At 45.8% G+C, this 12447-nt stretch overlaps 1 protein-coding gene across 2 annotated transcripts in view; it reads left to right on the forward strand.

The window, feature by feature from the left end:
- Positions 1-12447, forward strand: part of ece2b (endothelin converting enzyme 2b) — a 38651-nt gene that overhangs the window by 14055 nt on the left and 12149 nt on the right. For both annotated transcript variants that reach the window (XM_063494338.1, XM_063494340.1), the window contains exons 2-8: positions 5113-5199; positions 8168-8303; positions 8790-9005; positions 9185-9309; positions 10537-10683; positions 10981-11046; positions 11132-11320. In XM_063494338.1, coding sequence (XP_063350408.1) covers positions 5113-5199; positions 8168-8303; positions 8790-9005; positions 9185-9309; positions 10537-10683; positions 10981-11046; positions 11132-11320 — 966 coding nt within the window. The remainder of the gene's footprint in view (positions 1-5112; positions 5200-8167; positions 8304-8789; positions 9006-9184; positions 9310-10536; positions 10684-10980; positions 11047-11131; positions 11321-12447) is intronic.

A 12447-nucleotide genomic window follows, 5' to 3' on the forward strand; every position in this document is an offset into this window, starting at 1 on the left:
TGCTCCGTAGCTGTTACCTGTGACTCAGGTTTGTTTTGTTCTCTTTGTGTGTGTTTGTTGTGCTTTGTACAGCGCTTTGGTTTTTAAATGGACTTATAAATAAATCAAGTAAAATGTCTCAGTTTCAGTGTTCGACTGGATTAAACAGAGTTTATCAGAGAAGTTGTTTCTTTAATTCTTGACTTTGATGGAAAAATGAGATGAAGGAAGGACGTGGATAAGATTTCAAACGTTCTCAGAGGAGCTGAGCTTTGTTAAACCTATGCTGAAGATGACGCTAAACAGGCTCATCACAGACGCTTCGGCCTGTGTGTTCGGACAGTTGTGTAGTTACACAGACATGTGGTGCAGACAGATCATTCCCACTGAAATACAGAACATACAGAGTTGCAGTGACTTTAAAGGAAACCATCTGCTCCAAATGCATGTGAGCAAAGATTCAGCTGTTACTGAAACAGATCACCAGGCTGTTTGCATCCTGCAGGGCATTTAACAGGGTTCGTACGGGTGCTTGAAATCCTTGAAAATGCTTGAATTTTAATATTGTCTTTTCAAGGTTTGAAAAGTGCTTGAATTTCAGATGTGGTGCTTAAAAGTGCTTGAAAGTGTAACTGTATTTCATTCACCACAAATAACTATCTGACTGAATAGTTTTCTTATCAGATAGAGAAATAAAATGAGTCGCAAAATGTAAAAGCAAAGTTTCTCCGCCTGGGCTGCCTTGCACCGCTGTCTGTTTTAATGTGTGACCCCGCCCCTCCCCCGGACAGTCGGGGATGAGTGCGCTAACATACCTGGAGGTTGCTGTTTTAATGAGTGTTTGACAGAAAACGACAGTGGCGGAGTTTGCGTTCTCCAGTCGCATGATAGGTGAGTGCTAGTAAATAATTTTCCAGTACATGTAAAATTATGATTATTATTTCGCTAGCTATCAAACCCGCGGGATAAATGATTGAAATGCACTGAGTGTGATGCAATACGGCAGCGCTATTATAGCGGTTAGTTATGGCATGGAGATTTATGGAGCATGCTGTAACTTAGCTAACATTACTTAGCAGTAGCAGTAATATGAGTTACTTTACTCAAGTGAAAGCTTTAACATTAGCCCGATACATAGCTAGCCAACTTAAGGCTTTCGACGGACCCAGAGTCTCCATTTCAACTTTTGTCACAAGTACTGACTTCAAACTATACACCAGTTTTTAAACTGTGTTGATAGGCCACGTAAAACCAGAGTTATGATCAAAAGTACACGTGATGTTTTTTTCCTAAATAAAACAGAGGCGTTTACTACGGGAAGAGACGGTAAAAACGGCGTTTCCTAAGGACAGCACTAGCAAACACTCTTCTCTTGTGAGCAAAAAAGGAAAAAAACACCCTTCCCTATTTGTGTCAAACAATCAAAAATATATATGGAAACGTGAGATTTGGTTGTTTAGGAAGAGGGGGAAGTTTTAGGAGTGAGCGAGCGAAAGAGAGGGAGAAAGTGAGTTTTCACAGGTGAGAGACTCGTGACGTTTACCGTGTTTGGAGTCTCAAGTTAGTGTGTTGTCTTGTGTAGTTAGTGTGTAGTGTAGTCGTTGTTTTGTTTTGTGTGTCAGTTCTACTAGTGAATGTCACAGTTGCTGCAAAAAGCCACCAAAGGCAGATTTCAGTGTAAATGCTGTCTCCAGGTGGAAAACGTTAGGAGTGATACACCTGCTGTTGTCATACCTGCAGGGTTTATCCCTGTGCTGGGTGAAATAATGGTAATATGAGGGACCGATCCATATGGTCACAAAGAATAGTCACTTGTTTTTGTGCTACCAAGTTCCCCGGCTTTCATTCAAAATGTGTTTATCGTGAGCACCGACACATTAAACTACTTAAACATTATAAATGGCTTCAAGCTCACACTGAGGCCTGTGGGGCAGCATCAGCCACTGAGACCGTAGACAAATATGTCTTTTTGTATATGGATGTCTGTGAAGGTTCTCAGTCATCCAGGTCATCGTAGTCAAAGGAGTTAGCAAAGAAAAGCGTCTGGACTTCTTTGAGTTGCTTGAAGACGTTTCACCTCTCATCCGAGAAGCTTCTTCAGTTCTAAGGTCAAATGGCCGAGAGTCCCAGATTTAAACCCAGTGGGAGTATCCCCCCAAAGAGGGACAAAGGACCCCCTGGTGATCCTCTAATCACATGAGCCAAGGTGTGAAAGCGGGTGTGGGACCTAATCAGCCAGGGTTTCGGGTGAGCTCATTGTGAAACCTGGCCCCACCCTATCATGTGAATTCCTGAGGTCAGATGGCCCAGGATGTGAGTGGGCATTAAGGCGTCTGGGGAGGGAACTCAAAACTGGATTATAGATGGCAGACAGTTGGTGTCGTAAACCACCGCCTCTGTTCAAAGATGGTCGCTCACAGTGGACATAGATGGCCTCTTTCACTCCTCTTTCAAACCATCTGTCCTCTCTGTCCAAAATGTGAACATTGGCACCCTCGAAAGAGTGACCTTTGACCTTAAGATGCAGATGGACTGCTGAGTCTTGTCCTGTGGAGGTGGCTCTTCTATGTTGTGCCATGCGCTTGTGAAGTGGCTGTTTGGTCTCTCCAATGTAGAGGTCTGGGCATTCCTCGCTGCACTGTACAGCATACACCACGTTGTTAAGTCTGTGTTTTGGAGTTTTGTCTTTCGGGTGAACCAGTTTCTGTCTGAGTGTGTTGCTGGGTCTGAAGTACACTGGGATGTCGTGCTTGGAGAAAACTCTCCTGAGTTTCTCTGATACACCGGCTACATAGGGGATAACAACGTTGTTGCGTCTGTCTTTCATATCCTCCCTCGCTGGTGTCTGATCTTCTTTTCTGTGCCTCTTTGCTGACTTTATGAACGCCCAGTTGGGATAACCACATGTTTTGAGTGCTTCCTTTACGTGTGTGTGTTCTTTCTTTTTCCCTCAGGCTTAGAGGGAACATGTTCTGCCCGGTGGTGTAGGGTCCTGATTACTCCAAGTTTGTGTTCCAGAGGGTGATGGGAGTCAAAGAGGAGGTACTGGTCCGTGTGTGTGGGCTTCCAGTAAACTTCAATGTTGAGGTTGCCATTCTCTTCAATGTGCACGGCGCAGTCCAGGAAAGGCAAACAGTTATCCTTTGTGTCTTCCCTGGTGAACTTGATGTTTTTATCCACGGCGTTAATGTGAGCAGTGAAGGATTCCACTTCTTGTGTCTTGATTTTGACCCAGGTGTCATCTACATATCTGTACCAGTGGCTGGGTACTCTTCCTTTGAAAGAGTCGAGAGCCTTTCTTTCCACTTCCTCCATGTAAAGGTTGGCTACAATAGGTGACACGGGGGAGCCCATGGCACAGCCATGTTTTTGTCTGTAGAAGCCTTCGTTGTATTTGAAGTATGTTGTGGTGAGGCAGAGGTCTAACAGTGTGCAGATCTGATCGGGTGTGAAGTTGGTCCTGTCTTCCAAGGAGCTGTCTTCTTGTAATCGTTTTCTGACAGTCTCCACTGCCTCCGTGGTGGGTATGCAAGTGAAGAGAGAGACTACATCAGAGGACACCATGGTTTCATCTGGATCCAGGGTAAGTTTCTGGACCTTGTCGGTGAAGTCGGTGGAGTTCTTGATGTGGTGTGGGGTGTTCCCCACGAGAGGTGCAAGAATGGTAGCAAGGTGTTTCGCAATGTTATAAGTGGCTGAGTTTATGCTACTGACTATGGGTCTGAGTGGGACCCCTTCCTTGTGGATTTTAGGAAGTCCATAAATGCAGGGTATGGCATCCCCTGGATAAAGGCGGTGATATGTAATGCGGTCAATGATTTTGTCCTTTTCAAGGTCTTGAAAGCACAACATAGAAGAGCCACCTCCACAGGACAAGACTCAGCAGTCCATCTGCATCTTAAGGATAAAGGTCACTCTTTCGAGGGTGCCAATGTTCACATTTTGGACAGAGAGGACAGATGGTTTGAAAGAGGAGTGAAAGAGGCCATCTATGTCCACTGTGAGCGACCATCTTTGAACAGAGGCGGTGGTTTACGACACCAACTGTCTGCCATCTATAATCCAGTTTTGAGTTCCCTCCCCAGACGCCTTAATGCCCACTCACATCCTGGGCCATCTGACCTCAGGAATTCACATGACAAGGTGGGGCCAGGTTTCACAATGAGCTCACCTGAAACCCGGCACATCCATCAGGTTGATTCTGTTCATCTGGACATTTCAGTGGGAGAAACGTTTCGTCATCATCAGCTGACTTCTTCAGTCTCAGCTGACTGCAGGTTTCAACCTTATAAACAGGACATTTGTACAATGACTGAAACCAGCAGCACTAATGAACAATGGGCTGTGAGGGCAGTTTATGATCATTAATATGCAAATTCTCATGATCATTGATCAGCACTTACTGATCAATAACCATGAGTCCCACAGAGAGTTGGGGAATGGCTGCAATCACAGCATTGTAAGATGGTGACAGATGTACACCTAGGCCCCGCCTCCATTCAGAGATGGTCTTTCCCTCCCTTCATTCAGTGCTGCTGGTTTCAGGGCGAACAGATGAACAGAATCAACCTTTTGGGATTTACTTACCTGGATGATTGAGCGTGCATCAAGACATCAGCTATTTTTGTTCAGATTAAGTCAAATAAATCAGCCTTTTAGTGATCTTAGTGTAGAAACTGAGTTTAAGGTGTGAACACTGGTGACCCCCCTGACCTGTGGGTGTAGCGTGGACACGCGTGTCATTCACTGAATTCCACCTGTTTTCTGTGTGTGCACCTGTTGGTTCAACAGGTTCCCCTTACATTTGTGATGAAAGCCATCCTTGAAGCCAAAAGACTCCGGGGGACAAACATGTTTGTCACAGTTATCCTTGGTTCACGTCTGTGTGCAGCGTGACTGCAGGTCAGCTGTAACCCCACCCTATCAGACCCAGCAGTGTTTCATACGTCGATGCTGCAGCAGCTGAGCCAGGCTGAGAGGCTGGGTCTGTTTTAATAAAGGTTGATGATCATTTGGCAGCGTTTCCAGAAGCTCTGCTCTGTGTTTCCGCCCCACAGATTCAATTTTCTCGGCTGTTTTTCTTATTTGTGCGTCAGCGTGCACATCTCTGACTGCCTGCCTCTCTCTCTACAGATGTCCAGCTATAAGCGAGCAACCCTGGAGGAGGAGGAGGTGTCCGACGTGCCGGCTGAGGCGGCCTCGTCTCCTGACAGAGTGGAGGTCAGTGAACGCGGCATACACGTCACATCTACAGGAAATTCATTTTATTTTTAAAGCTCAGATCGCAGCGTCAGTCACGTCACAGCGAGGTCGCGACCTCTCAGCATTACAGAGAGAGCAGCTCTGAGCGACAGTGGAAACCACTTTAAGCCTTTTAACTGGTCCCAGGTGAAGTCCCAGACCCAGTGGCATCAATCCCCTGCATGCAGGCCTCTGGGGGGTCAGACTGAAAACCCAACAGGGGCCCCGCAGTGTGAGTCCACCAACAAAGAGAGGAGCAGAAGGAGGTCTGGAGCTCCGCCACCAAGGCTGCTGGGGAACACGGCTTATTTTGGCAGCGAGGGGAGGACAGAGCGTTCAGACACAAACTTCTGGCCCCACGTCTGCAACCTCTTAACATCCATCAGGCCTGTGGTGAACCACGCAGGCTTCCAGTTACGTCACAGCGTAACCACACGCTAAACAAGCAGGATGTCTGAAATAACAGAACTATGCAGGAAAACTGCTGCAAACATGAAAACCCAACTGAGTATCAGTGTGAGCAGCTTCATCCTGCAGCTCAGTGTGAAGCAGCTCTCTGGCAGCTCTGTGACGATCTTCAGGAACGGTTCTCCAGGCTTCCTGAAGGACATTCAAAGCTGTTCTTTGGATGTTTCTGCCTTTGTTCTGTCAGGATGATCCCACACGGCTTCAGTGGTGCTGAGGTCCACGATCATGTGCTTTTCTATCCATCTGAGCTGGATAGCATTTTCATCACCATGAAGCTGGTCCTCTAACCAGAGACAGCCCAGGCTCATCTGCTGAGGTCACACAGGTCAGAGTTCATGTTCCTGTGAAAATGGTCAGGTACGAGGACCGGACTGCAAATGAGTGAAAAATCATCTGACGAGAACTTTTTCAGCGAGCCAGAGAACTGTTGCTCAAGAGCACTGCAGAACCTACGGGAGAGTCCGACTACCGGCAAGCAAAGGATAAAAAAAAGATTCAAGACTTTTGCACACGCTGAGAATTTATAAATGAGTTTAAAATGAGGATATGTAACATTAGAAGGTGGAGACGGTGCGGCCTCATCGTTCATTATCAGGACCTTAATTACTGTGGATGTGAATTTATTTTCGGCTGACATTTCGTCGTCATTACACTGTCAGAGTGCTTGAGAGAGGTCAAAGATTGGCTCTCTGACAACTCTCTTATATTGAATGAGAAGAAAACAGAAATCGTTCGACAACCATACTTCACGGGGCCAGTTTGCTGACACTCTTGGACCCCTTGCCGCCTTTCTTTCTGGCACTGTTAGCAACTTAGGTGTTCTCTTTGACAGCTCCTTTAAGTTTCACAAACAAGTATCCTCTGTAGTTAAATCTAGTTTCTACCAACTGCGTCAAATCTCCAAGGCCAAGCACTGCATACCGCACAAGGACCTTGAGAAACGTATCCATGCTTTGTGACCTCTAGATTAGACTACTGTAATTCCCTTTACTTTGGTCTCCACTCCACCCTTCTTCATAGATTGCAGCTTGTCCTGAATGCTGTGGCACGCCTTCTGCCTGGAACCACAAGGTTTGCCTCTATCACCCCAGTCCTTGCTCACCTGCACTGGCTCCCTGTCAAATACCAAATTGAGTTTAAAATTCTGTTGCTTACTTTTAAAATCATAAACAATACTGCGCTGTGCTACCTCACTGAACTCCTTAGTCCATATACCCCTGGGAGAGCCCTAAGATCATCAGGACAATTACTCTTAGTGCAGCCTAGATCCCGGCTAAACACCAGAGGCGACCGAGCTTTTGCCCTGGCAGCCTCGAGCCTCTGGAACAATCTTCCTGCTGCTATTTGCGCCTCTGACTCATCTATTCATTTAAATCTCAGTTAAAAACTTAGCTGTTCGACCGAGCGTTTTCAGTTAGTTAGTGCACTTCCCCTATGTTTTACCCTTATGTTACTTATCTTCTACTAATGTCCCACTGTATAAATACACCCACCTTATATTTATGAATACGCAGTAATTTTATCTTCTAAACTATGCTCTAATGTTTTACTTCTTATTTTGTCTGTACCTTTTGGGGTTTTTGTACTCTGTTATAGCCTTATATCTTTTATCTTATGTTAACCTTGTTGTGAAGCACTTTGGTGTACCTTTGGTTTTAAATGTGCTATATAAATAAAGTTGTATTGTATGTAACCAAGAGGTTACACAATAATTAAAAATAGAAAATAAATCACAGAGTGCATCAAACTATTTGGAGCATGAAATGGGAAACAGTCTCTAACGACTCTGTGTATTTGGACGTTTGATCTGCAGCCTTGGTTTGTTAACTTGTTGCACAAATGTCTTGATGCATTTTCAATCATCCAGGTAAGTAAATCTCCAAAAGTTGATTCTGTTCATCTGGACTTAGCGTTTTGTGGGAGACTGAAAACGCTTCGTCCAGACGAACAGAATCAACTTTTGGAGATTGTTGCACAAATGTGAACCAGCCTGAAGTCAGGCCGACCTGCTTCGTGTGCTCGAGCAGCCGCTAGGACACGCGTCCCTGCAGCTCTCTGATTAATGTGCTGCGCTTCCACAGCAGCACAAAGAAAACACATTCAGTACTTGAAGCTTCTTAAGTTGAAGGTGCTTCATAGCAGCTCCAGTACAATCCTACAGGTGGCGTCACTCATCCCTGTGTCCACATACATCCATGTATAATCCCAGTAAATGGTAAACAGACTTTTTCCTGTCCACATGTTCACACAGTGATGCGTGCATTGTGTGACATTATCCTGACACTGTGACATGCAGACTGAGGATAAACTGCAGATCTTGTGGTCAGCGCTCTAACTTCACCACAGCTCATCTCAAAACAGGATTCAGAGATTTTCCAGACTGAGATTTGAAGACAGTTTTCCTAAATGTGGATTTGAGCTTGAATATGACCATTACCTGGATCATGGATGGATGGATGACACCGTCTTTGTGTCTCAGGTGGGCTTCAGGAAGGGTGGTGTGGACATCCTGGGGAGGAGGACTCAGCTGGAGGTCCTGCTCTCAGTCCTGCTGCTGGCCGCCCTCCTGGCTCTACTGGCCTGCCTGGTGGTCCTGGGACTCGGCTTCAGCTCGGGTGATGTATCCCTCCTTCACTCCTCTACCTCCTTTTTCCTTCAGTTCTTGCCTCCTTTCCTTCCCCCTTTCGGTGACCGTCTCTTTCGGTTCTTGCTTCCTTCGTGTTGGTTTCTGTTCCTGCTCCTCCTTAACCTTCACACCTTTGCCTTTCCATCTCTGTGTCCTCCTTTCCTTCCCGATGGCCTTCTGTCCACCTCAGCCTTTCCTTTTATCCTGTCTCCACCTTTCCTCTCTTTCCCTCCTCACCCACGTTATGGATCGTTCCCATGCCTTCTTTCTTTTGTTTCTTTGTCTCCATCTCTTTGCTTTTCCATTCTCCTTCCTTTCTGTATATTTATCTTTTCTGCCTCCATAATAACCTTCATGACGTCCTTCTGACTGTCCCTACGACGTCCCCCCCCCGCGCTGCCTCCTCACCATCTCTCATAATTACAACTCTTTTCTTTGACCTTGAGTTTTTTTTCTCACCTATGATGCTCTGCAGACAGTGGGCGTGGCCTGTGCCTGTCGGAGGCCTGTGTCACTGTGGCCAGTCAGATTGTGGAGGCGATGGACCGCAGCGCCGACCCCTGCCAGGACTTCTACCAGTTTGCCTGCGGAGGCTGGATGAGGAAGAACCCACTGCCTGACGGACGCTCGCGCTGGTCCACCTTCAACAGCATCTGGGAGCAGAACCAGGCGCTGCTCAAACACCTGCTGGGTACGGCGGCGGGCGGAGAGATGTGTGCAGAGATCATTAACTAGCTAATGGTCTCGCTGCAGGCTTCACCCTGTTAACACTGTGAAACGTTACTGTTGCTGCGTAAGACGAGCACACGGCCAGCTTTCTAAACGTGGACTCGGACTTTTTAGTTTACAAAGTTTGTTTTCATTCTTTAGAGAACGGGACGTTTAACGGCAGCAGCGAAGCAGAGAGGAAGACTCAGTCCTACTACCTGTCCTGCCTCAACACCCAGAGGATCGAAGAGCTCGGAGCTCAGCCTCTCGTAGACCTCATCACCAAGGTACAGCCTGTCACCATGGTAACCGCATCACTCAGGCAAATTTGCTCCAAGTGTTTAAGGTTGGAGACAGCAGTGAGTGAGATTGGAGGGTTTTTGTCCTGCAGAATGAAACGCAGGAGAAATGAGAGACTAACGAGGAAACAGAGACATTATTGTTTTCATCTCTTTACTGTAAAATGACTTTTTCTTTTGGACCGCCCTCAGGATCTTTGTGTTTGTTGGTGAAAATCCTTTTTAATTTATACAATACTGAGGATATTTTGTCTGTTATCATAACAAATTACCACAACGGTTTACTTTTGTGTTGTGACCACAGTCAAGCTGCTTAATCAAATTACCCCAAAGTAAAGGACATGGAGCGATCGGCTGAACTCTTAATGCAGAGGACAAAGTCCACACTCGGGAATGGGAACGTTATTGTTCCATTTATTGCACATTTATCGTTGTAGCTCAGAAGCTTCCCAAATCAAAACAAAACACAGAAATCTGCATGATTCAACACAAAGTGTGGGAAAAGCAAACGTGTTATTCCATCGTGTGTTTTTGGAAACTTAATGAACACTATAAACATGATTGTTGGACCAATCAGCGTGTTCTCGCTCTGCTACTACTTCAAACTTCCTGTTTGATCAGTTACAATAAAATGTATTATTATAAAATAATAGAACTGCAAGTATTACAGTACTTTCACCTGGACCCTTTATCACAGGACTGTAGCTGCATCTTTGTGTTAAACTTTGTAATATTTGTTTAAAATCTTTCGTTGGTTTTGTTCCAGTTTAAAAAAAATCATTTCTTTTAAGCTTTTATTTTGAAGTAATCCTGTGCTTCCTTCCTGTGGGATGTTTCCTAATTGGAGTAAAATGAATCCTGGATGGAAACCATTTATATGTAGCAAACTCAATAATAAAGTATCATCAGCGTACAGGGTTAGGATTCTGTCTGTAAACACAGAGAAGTGATGACGTCAGTATTACATTTTATTTATACACTTTCATTTGTTTTTCCTTCCCACTGTCACCGAGTCCAGCTCAAAGAGGGAGCACCTGATAGTTGGGTTTTCTTTGCTGTAGGGTCCTCACTTTATCATCTACAGCACGTTGAACTTTAGGTTTGCCTAAATATATTTACAGGAAATGGGATTTTGGATGACGCTGTTCTGTTTAGCATCCGTGGATTTCCACGTTTCTGGTTTGTTATTCCAGTAAATATGTGAACTGTGTGCAGATTGGAGGCTGGAACATGACGGGTCCCTGGGACAAAGACAACTTCATGGATGTTCTGAAGGTGGTCTCCGGTCCGTACCGAGCTCAGCCGTTCTTCAGCGTCGGAGTCAGCGCCGATCCCAAAAACTCCAACAGCAACGTCATTCAGGTGAAGCAGAAACACCTGGTGACACGTTCAGCCGATGATCCACTGAATGAACATCTGTCTCAGTAAAATGTTTCCTCTTTAACTTAAACTATTTAATACTGTTTCATACTAGAATATTTATGCTTCAAGCTTCTGCAGATGTGTTTGCTTTTTGACTCTTGAACTATTTTGGGAACATCTTAATATTTTTATCATTTTGCGTAGAGGCTGGACAGTATTTGTCTGCAACAGCAGAAAAAGAAGGTTTCAAATGACTTGTGTGCTGTCACAGAGTCATCGTGTCGATCTCTTCTGCAGGTGGACCAATCAGGGCTCTTTCTGCCGTCCAGGGACTATTACCTTAACAAGACAGCCAATGAGAAGGTAAGAATACCTGGAGCGGTGTACCTCTTCCAGTGACATGTTGACTTTATTGAAGCTTAAATAGAATAAACCTGACTCCTTCCAGGTGTTGGTGGCGTACCTGGACTACATGGTGGAGCTGGGGATGCTGCTGGGGGGCGAGAGGAGCTCCACTCAGGCTCAGATGCAGCAGATTATGGACTTTGAGACAGCGCTTGCCAACATCACCGTCCCACAGGACCAGCGGCGAGACGAAGAGAAGATCTACCACAAGGTCACCATCGCGGAGCTGCAGGTGAGGCTGGCGTCCTGATTGGTTTCTGTGTCTGGTTACATCACGGCCCTCTGTTACTGAAGGAACCTAGTGATGTTTGGCAAACATCTGAAAGACGTGAGGGGTCAGAGCCTCTCCTCCCACATTCTAGGTTATTTCCTCTGAGGTTGGACAGGAAGTGAATCTTTACCTGTGTCCATCTGGCTCGTCACCGTTTCTGTTTTGAGCCGAGAGCTGTCGTCGTTTGAGTCACGAGGTCTGAGTCTACATAGAGTCGCAGATGTGAACGGAGGCTTCAGTTCTTCACTTTGTATTGTGTTTGATTCGCTTGCCCACACAGCTGTCATGTTGTGAAACGGGCTCTGAAAGCACCGTCACATGTGCAGAATTCACTGTCAGCAAAATGTTTGCTGGAAATATTCAAAAGGTCACCGACAGGTTTAGAAAGTCAAAGAGCTTCAGAGACGCGTCGAGCAGACGCAACCTGACTAACAGAATCAACAGGAAAGCAGTTGGACAAAAGGTCAGAGGTCACGGGCGGTGGCTGTCAGGGGTGATGGAGACAAACGGACGACCGACATGTTCATCAGTCATTATCAGCGTGACGCTTGTGTGCGTTCTCTTTCCTGCTGCTAACTGGGTTTGGGTTCATTTCCGACCTGAGATCAGATGTGATCTTAGGTCAGATTACAGCGTTTGTTCTGCAGCGCTCAGACCGTGCGTTTGTGTTTTGTCCTCGCGTTCCTCTGACGCATCCTCCTGCCATCTTCGCGGTGGCTGCAGTAATACAGCAAATGTGTTTCATCGTCGGCGTTGTGGCTCTGATGTCGTGGCGGCGCAGCCCCTCTGCTGCAGCTCTCTGTCCTTCAGGGCTGCAGATGCTTCGGGGGTCCCCATGGCGACCGTTGCCATGAGTCGTTGCTATGTGACTGCATCTCTGAAAGAGGGAGGGAGGTTAGATAACAGGTTATTATATAAACATGGTTGATGTGAAGATGGAGGAGACCTCAGCAGTCTGGACTCTTCCTCCTCTTCGTCTCTTTTCTGTTTTTTACCACATTCATTTTAATTCTTTTATTTATTGTTTCAGATGCTTTGATTTTGCTTATTGAAGCATCTAAATTTATATTTTTTGCACATTTTTTTTA

The sequence above is a fragment of the Pelmatolapia mariae genome, linkage group LG14, assembly GCF_036321145.2.
Source record: "Pelmatolapia mariae isolate MD_Pm_ZW linkage group LG14, Pm_UMD_F_2, whole genome shotgun sequence".
Taxonomy (NCBI): domain Eukaryota; kingdom Metazoa; phylum Chordata; class Actinopteri; order Cichliformes; family Cichlidae; genus Pelmatolapia; species Pelmatolapia mariae.